Source organism: Pieris rapae, chromosome 10 (genome assembly GCF_905147795.1).
Source record: "Pieris rapae chromosome 10, ilPieRapa1.1, whole genome shotgun sequence".
In the NCBI taxonomy this organism is placed as follows: domain Eukaryota; kingdom Metazoa; phylum Arthropoda; class Insecta; order Lepidoptera; family Pieridae; genus Pieris; species Pieris rapae.
In genome coordinates, this window is record NC_059518.1 from 8,406,364 (window position 1) to 8,414,723 (window position 8,360).

Sequence of the window (8,360 nt, forward strand, 5' to 3'; positions counted from 1 at the left end):
GCTGCAAAAACGGATCTAAGGATTAATGATGTATATGGCGGCAGTATCGCAAAAGAAAACACAGTGCGTCAATGGTCCCAACGTTTCTGGTTCAGACTAAATACTACATTGATATTTTGTAGATAATCGAAGTGAATGGTATGTAACAAATAAAAATATATATAATTGACAATATTATTTTAATCAATATAAAAACATTGAATATAAAAATGTATTTATTGTTTTAATTGTAGATTTGTTTCGAATATACAAATGTACCTAGTATTGGTACATTATTTTGTATAATACGGTTTGAGAATGAAGAAACTAATAGAGAAATTTTACTAGCGACTGTTACTACTGTAGACATATCAAACATAATATGTCCCATTGTATTTATAATATCTTTAGAGATAAGCCGCGTACGCCTGGAGAACATGATTATTGACCTCGATTTGTCATAGTCACAACTGACAATTGTCTCACTGACAACTTCTAACTTATTTTTAACTGGCTTTAATGAGTAAGGTTCAGGTACAGGGCCAGATATAAGAATAGCACAAAAAGGATATTGTAGGCAATTGGAGCACTTAACGGTACTCGTGAACTATTCTTAGAGAGAGAATTATCAATTATCTGTCACGATTATCCTATCATCTTGGAGTAACTTTTGTTTTATGATGAATATATTTTGAAAGATCAATAGGAACATTTTGGAAAATCCTTAAGAGATTTTGGTTAATTTTTTATTGTGCAGAAAAATACATCAATTAGTAAATGGGGTTTTGGCCAGCGTTGGTATGTCTAACAGGAAATCGGTTTTCATAAAATAAACACGAATAAAAAATATTCGACGTAGAATGAGCTGGATATTCAGGCGGTTTGGGTAATAACTTTTTTAGTTCAGTCAAATTTTTGCATTGAATATTCTATCAATATTGGTTTCTCAGAGCACGTAAAATATAGTTACTATTTTTCATGCAGATTTCACACAAAAAACGCCGTACACAGTTGTTAGGGTGGCGTTCTTTTGTATCAAAGGCCAATCCCTATTTGGGTGCTGTGCCCCGTGAGTGAATTTGAGTATATTTTCGAGATTATTAATTATTTTTTTTACTAGGCTTCAAATAAATAATGCGTTTAGAATTTATAAGCACATTCCTAATTTAAAATTCCACGGCTGCGCCTACGCATCAGAAATAGCAGCAAAAGGATATAAGCAATTGGGGCACGAGCTAATCTTAGCATCCTTCCCAACGTCACCACTCTCATCAATTGTCATTGACTTTGCATTTATTGCTTTGGTTTTATGTTCGTAAAGTTTCACGAACACCTTGTTTTTATTTCATAAAATGTATAACCTTTTTATTATTTCATCAAGTATATAAAGCCCCTAGTTGAAGCGTTGTAATGATTTGAACAAACAAAACACAACAAAAATTATTTTCTAAATGTAATTCAAATTTATAAGAAGAGAATATATGATCCTTTAGTTATATAAGATAACAAGACTTACACAAAAGGAGATCCATACAATAGCTTAACAAAACTTGACATTACACCTTCGTCACACTTGACACGTTAGGTCTATTGTCGTTTCAGTATAAATATTTTATTTGAATGCTTTGACACCTATATTACATACATTGTATGACTGTGTACTTTGATGATGTTACAGAAAACATCGTTTATCGAAAAGCTTAAACGTACAGGCGTACGACGATTACTTTTCATGTAGTTAACTTTTCGAGGGCTTTTTCTACTTTATTGTTGAAGTGCTAAACAATGGAACACCCGCTCTGCATTTGTTTTCCGGGTAAATGCATGATGTCGTTTATGATCAATTAATAGGCATTATTTACCATAGCGTGTACTGTACAAACAAGGTGCTAGTTAAAAATCTAGATTTCACTTCTGAAGGTTTAATTAATAATTTATGAAAACCCGTCAAGCGATGCCGCAGTTAATATCTAAATGTAGTAGGTACATACATTAAGTGCACTTGGGCATGAAATAAAACTTAATAACAATCAATTAATCGCGACGTTAATAACAGCTGAAGTTATCCGAACCGTGTAATACGATAATACAAGGTTTTCAAGGTACATAATAATTACACTGAGACAAATAATCTTAATCATATAAGTTCCTCCTTAATCATAATATAAAATCAGTGGTGCTACAACCCTATCCTGTCCTGGCCTCAGATTGTTTATAGGTACAGCCTTATGTGCATATTCATGTCTTTAAATTATTATTAAACTAACGGATGATCTAACAGAATGAAGGCTAAAACAGGTCTTCTCCTCACTCGACGATAAGTACAGCATCATCACCCAATACACCCATTATGGAGAAACGGCCTCTGACAAATTACTTAAAATCCTGATTTCAGTTCATACTAAGCCACGTTATTGTTTCAAGTGGTTGTAGTTCTAGTTTTAGGTCAAGTACTGGTGACAATTCCTTGTACACCGGAATTTGGCGAAAAATAGTAGTATTTCTGCAGTTATTTTTGCTCGCTCTATAATTTGGTAACTGGCAGTAAATTTTAATGAAAATCGACATTTTTTATTAGAGACGTTCATAAACCTATAGTTAACGATATGATTAAATAAGTTTTGATTTTATTTTGCTTTAGATTTTTAAATAATTTTCAATTGCCTGGAGTTTACTGCACACTTGCACATCTGAATCACCCAAGTATTAAGTAAACGTCTTAGTTACTATTTGATGAAGTTTCCAACTGGAACTGAAATTTCTGTTACTAAACTTAATTGTAAATTGTCAAAAAATTTTATAATAAATTTTGCTATTGATATCTATTTATTTAAAAATGTATGTTCCATTCCAGCTTGGAATAGAAATTGATCACAGTATCTCCGTCCACCTAATTAAAAAAACCGATTCCGTTTTCGGAATACTGTCTCACATAGTTGTAAAAGAGTCCTAAATTGTAAATTGTATGCATGCTAACTATGAATAGATTACACCTTATGAAATTGTATCTAATACCTAAATAGCAACCTGTCACTATTAATCAGTGTTTCGATTATGTAAATATGAAAGTAGTGTAACAGAGCGACGCAGTGCAGTTATGCATGTCAGTTTTCTATCAACAATGGGAGCGTTCTGCTTAACTAGCAGTCTTGCCTTTTTTTTTTTTTTTTTTTTTTTTTTTACTTGGGGAAATGCTTTGCGCATATCCTTCCGCGGCGCGACTGCTTGGTGCAGAAGGATTATGTGGGACTCGCCATTGTGCATACCCACTAAAACCCCAAGGTGCCACCAACAATCGCCTTATGCGGGATGCGGTAACAGCAGAGAGCAGTCTTGCCTGCTACAACAGCTACTCAAGTCACGGTCGAGTATGTATTGATGGTGGTCATCTTTAGTTCAATATGCCGCCCCGATTATGTCTATCAAAAGATCAAACTATTAAAACCTGCAAAAGAAATAAAGGCAACGAATGTAACAGTTTACGTATTGCGTAAGGCAATGAAGTAATCTTTACGAAGAACACCACAGCAATAGAATAAAAGATAAATTAAACAAGCCTAAGTAACATTGAATGAAGGTGAGCTTGTTTACAAAGCTTAAACTTCTCCACGACTATTAAGAAGATTAAACTTTAAGTTGCTTTGTGTACTTATTGTTAACGTCTATTGTAAACGCACAAACATTTAAAGTATCTCGTTAAATGAGTTGCCAAAATACGATACCACGCATTTTAAATGTTGTCATCGTAGAAAATTAATTGATGTATCATTTGCATTTAAGATATTTAAGGGTATTTAAGGGTTATCAGGTTGGTTGCCACAACCTTTTAACTAATATATTTTAGAAAAAAAAATCGTAACCGAAACCGTAGAAAAATTTCGTCTAGGTACCGTGTGTCATTCAGATGGGATGCCATTTGTCCCACCTTTAAGAACATGTTTTGGCTAAAACTCACCGATACCCGAAAGATTGAGCAGTCTAAAAGCTAGATAATATCTTGTTTAGTTTCTCCCCACACAATTTAAAACCGATTTCCCTTTGATTCTATAATTTGATTTTTTTAATCCTTTCGTGTGTCGTTTACGTGCTTGTCAAATTATATTATATTTTGGTTTTCTTGTATCAGGGTATTAGGAAATTATTTCAGGTACCAGGTATGTATTTGTAAGAATAATTTAAGTCTTGGTTTCTTATCAAAAGCTCCAATAGAAGCTATAGTGATCAATAACAGTTGAGCTATTCGTGTCACGGCTGTTGTAGTGGCGACCCAATTGCCTACTACCCCGGTAACACGACATATAAGAATTAAGTCAATGTTTCAAGCCCATATTCTTATTGTAGTAATTTTGATTGACTAGACTTTATTGTTCTATAAAAATGTATTATTTTGTATGCTTTTATAGTTGATTTATAATTAGATCGAGAAGACGATATTCTTCAAATCATACTCACTTTACATACTACTAAGTAGACCTTAAATTTCGACATTGATGAAGGAATATTTTAATTTCCACTTTCAAAACTCCTAATAGACTAAAAAAAAAGAGTTTTTTGGGGCAAACGGGCAGGACGTCCATCTGATGTTAAGTGATACCACCGCCCATGGACACTCAATGCCAGACGGCTCGCGAGAGCGTAGCTGGCCTAAGAATAATAATATTAAGAATTGGTATGGTATTATCAGAAATCTGAAATAGTTCAGTGGGTTCCTCGTTGCAAGGTGGCGGTGTGCTGCAAAAACTGCCTTAAAAAACGCTCTCTTGTGAAACGACAGGTGAGATGTCGAAATGATATGGTTGTTTATTTTACTTTATCGTGTAACATTGTCTATTTACTTTCGTATTATTCCTCGTCAACCGTTAATGAAACTCAGCTGCAGGTCATTTCGAACGATGCAGAGACCCCACATGTGTACGCAACGCCAAAGGAACAAGCCGCTGGGACAGAGATTATTCGTTGACAATTCGAACCGCTCTTCGTTGAATATTGTAAAGGAGCTGATACTGAGGAGTTCCTGCCGAGAGTTGAGAACACTACTCCATGTATTTGCGCTTTATACTTTCAAATTAGTCAAATCCGTTTACATTATTTAGAACAATCTGGTTATATTGACCAAAGCCAAAAGGTATCGGCTGAATTTTATGTATTCGTCTGTTTATAACGCCATCGGCTGTTATGACTATCGGTTTTTACGAACACATGAGTAGTCCGTGTTATAAGATTTTGTTTAGTTTTAAATAAAATAAACTAAAATATTTAGTATAAAAAAATTTAGTTAAAAACTAATAAGATAATTATCAAATTAACTAAAGGACTACTACCTTACTATTAATTAGAAGAAACCTCTCATTAAAAATATCAACAATACACAACTAAGAATATAGTCTCCTGTCAATGTATAAAGTATAGCAACAACAAAGCAGATGAGTGTAACATACCATTTCAAAAATGAGTATTAAATAAGAGGTATGAGTTGTGGGGACATATAAAAATTCTGTACCTAGATTTTTGTATAATTATGTGTTTCATTGTACTATAATATACTGCTTAAAATTGGCAAAACAAATAATAACAAGTGGTGTATATTTGTTAAAAACTTTGTTTGACTGAGGCTAGACTGTACAGCCTTCGCACATACAATATAATAGAAATTAACATAATATTAATAAGTTTAGTATGGAATTTTTTTTATCTTGTCTTTAATATGTTTTTTTTTCAAAATAGATTGGAAATAATAGTCATAAAATATTTTTTTGGGTTTTATTTTTAATTCTTAAATTAAAGGCTGTTTAAATCCTTGATGGATACAACATCTGAAACAAAAATGAGGCATTTGAGTATGTTATTTAAAAAAAAATTATTAATTATACATTATTTATCATTAACTTTTGGAATTTGGAACAACACACTGCTTATATAGACAAAAATCAATAATAACAATGTCATTGGCCATTATGACTATCAGTTTTTATGACCAAACACAATTTTGACTGTACTTAAATAAGTAAAAATTAATAAAACTTGAGTGCAACAGACATATAGACAAATATTGGCCTCACATAAGATGTAACATGTATGAGCTTCTTTATGAAACAGCAAGTAAAAGTAATGTGGACACTGACACAGGTCACATATTACTTTCGTAATCCTTAAGTTATAAAATTCATATTGAACTGATTCAATAAGGTTATTACATGAATCAAATTGAGCAAGTTACATGCTTTTACTCAATGTATTATTTGAAAAATACTATAAAATAAGCACATAGGAAACAAAAATTAAACTTACCACTCGTATTCTGTGTCCCATTGCCTGAGCAGGAAGGTTAGACTTGAAGCGAGCTCTGACACTGCCTGAGTTGCCATGGGGACGAGTCACCTTGCCCCAGATGGCCCTCAACTTGGTCTTAATTCCACGGGGTCCTCCAGCAATAGGTGTCCTCTTCTTGGCTCTGTATACATATACACATTTCTTGCCTGCATAGAATAATGCATCATCTTTTGATCGAGCACCTTCAATCTGAAATTTGAGGGTTATATTTACAGCACTCATTGATGTAAACATGTTGTTGTTAATCTAAATCAAATCATCAGTTATAATGTGTCCACATTAAGTTCAGGTTTCAAATGTCTAAGGCATCATTTAGAGGTTTTAAACTTAAAATAAACATCCAATAAAGTTCTAGCTAAAACTTATGATTTATATCTCGAGATCTTTTTTACGATTTTTTTTTACTTAGTTAAAAATGTAGTTTAACGATTGAAATATGTCATGTTATAGAATACAAATATCTTTAAGACATAAGAACGTAAGAAGTAATATAAACGTGTAACAATAAGAAGAGTATTTAAAATACAAATAAAATATTACGTTTTATGGATTTGACTATAACCTAACCTTAAGTTTAAATAAAACAAAAAATATAGTTTTACCTTCAGAAGTGCAGTATTTTCATGTTGGTTTCGGAGACCACGTTTGTATCCTGTGAACACGGCCTTCGCATACAGTCTACCGTGACGAGCTTTGGAAACCTTGCGTACGACTTTCTGGGATTCCGCTGGCGCCGCTGGAGCATCCTTTGCAGCTTTCTCTTTAGGAGCTTTAGTTTTAGGCGCTTTGGCCTTAGGCGCTGTTGTCGGCGCGTCTGCCATTCCTTAAAGACAAACATTTCGATAAGACCATTATTGCCAAGAGGTTATGTTGACATCTTGAATTTAATCTCATTTTATCTTCACCACCGTAAATTAAAAACTTATGTATGTTAGGGAAGAATATTGATCCATTATTTTTATTTCTATTTTATTTAGTATTTTATAGTAAAATAACCATTTTATTTTAAAAAATTGGAAAAATCATAACACTAACCGAACACTTGTTTTTGACGTAAAAGAAAGACAGTGTTGCCAGATCACAGTATGTTTATACATTTTTAACCATTCTTGTTATTACCATCAGCAAATTCTACTAAAATTTGGATTTTGGAAGTTATAGTCAAGAGCCTAATTTATGTTAAACTAAAAAAGAAATAATATATTTGTAGGTTTAAAAATGTTTTACTTAAAAACAATCTATAATTATTATTACAGTATTTTTATAATTACAACATATAATATAAGATTTATTCAATTAGAAAAAACGTAGTTAGACTTGAATTCGTGTATACAGCGAGGTATTTCGATTTTCGACTTTGTATTTGCCTGTGGTTTCCACGAGAATGTAAATGCGTGTTCATTTTGGCCATGCTGCTGATAGAGGACAAATCTTTGTTTCTTTGATGATTTGTAAATATTAAGCGATATATTGTTGAGCATGGTGTAATGGTTGCAACTTCTTCCAAACATTTTGTAAAACAAAAAACTTGGCTGTTAAAAAGAATGAAGAAGAGTTTATAGCCAGTTCTTCTTATCCGTTCTTCGCCCTTGATTTGAGAACTGGGAGAAAATGTAAAATTTGTAGAAACCTTTATAACTGTAAATTGTGTCACTTATATGAATAAATAATTTTGAATTATGAATTTTTCGTTTATATATATCTTAGTTTGCGCCTAAGTCTTAATATCACTGATGAGAATTTCTTCTTTAGAAATATGTAGGTACTATAATCATAAAAATTATATGGCAGCATTGATTTTATACGTTCCATTATCGACTAAAGGATATAATATACTGGTATTGAAAAAAAAATTAGTAAACATGCGTACAATGGAATGTTTTTGTTTAAATTTCTATGATAATTTTAAGATAATTACACAATTTTAAAAAACAGAAATTATAAATAAAAAAAGATGAAAATGTAATAAAAGCATTAAGTTTTACGTTTGTCTAACGTAATGTGCGTCATTGACAGTTTTTAGTTTGACATTGATAATTTTTACAGAACTT

At 32.2% G+C, this 8,360-nt stretch overlaps 1 protein-coding gene across 1 annotated transcript; it reads right to left on the minus strand.

Moving 5' to 3' along the window:
* Positions 1-5,725: 5,725 nt before the first annotated feature.
* Positions 5,726-7,475, minus strand: LOC110994023 (60S ribosomal protein L35a). The gene is made up of 4 exons (XM_022260491.2): positions 7,345-7,475; positions 6,912-7,132; positions 6,268-6,498; positions 5,726-5,792 (listed from the first exon to the last, which is right to left on the minus strand). The coding sequence occupies exons 2-4, from the start codon at positions 7,128-7,130 to the stop codon at positions 5,769-5,771; spliced, it is 474 nt and encodes a 157-aa protein (XP_022116183.1). The 5' UTR covers positions 7,131-7,132; positions 7,345-7,475; the 3' UTR covers positions 5,726-5,768.
* Positions 7,476-8,360: the final 885 nt, after the last annotated feature.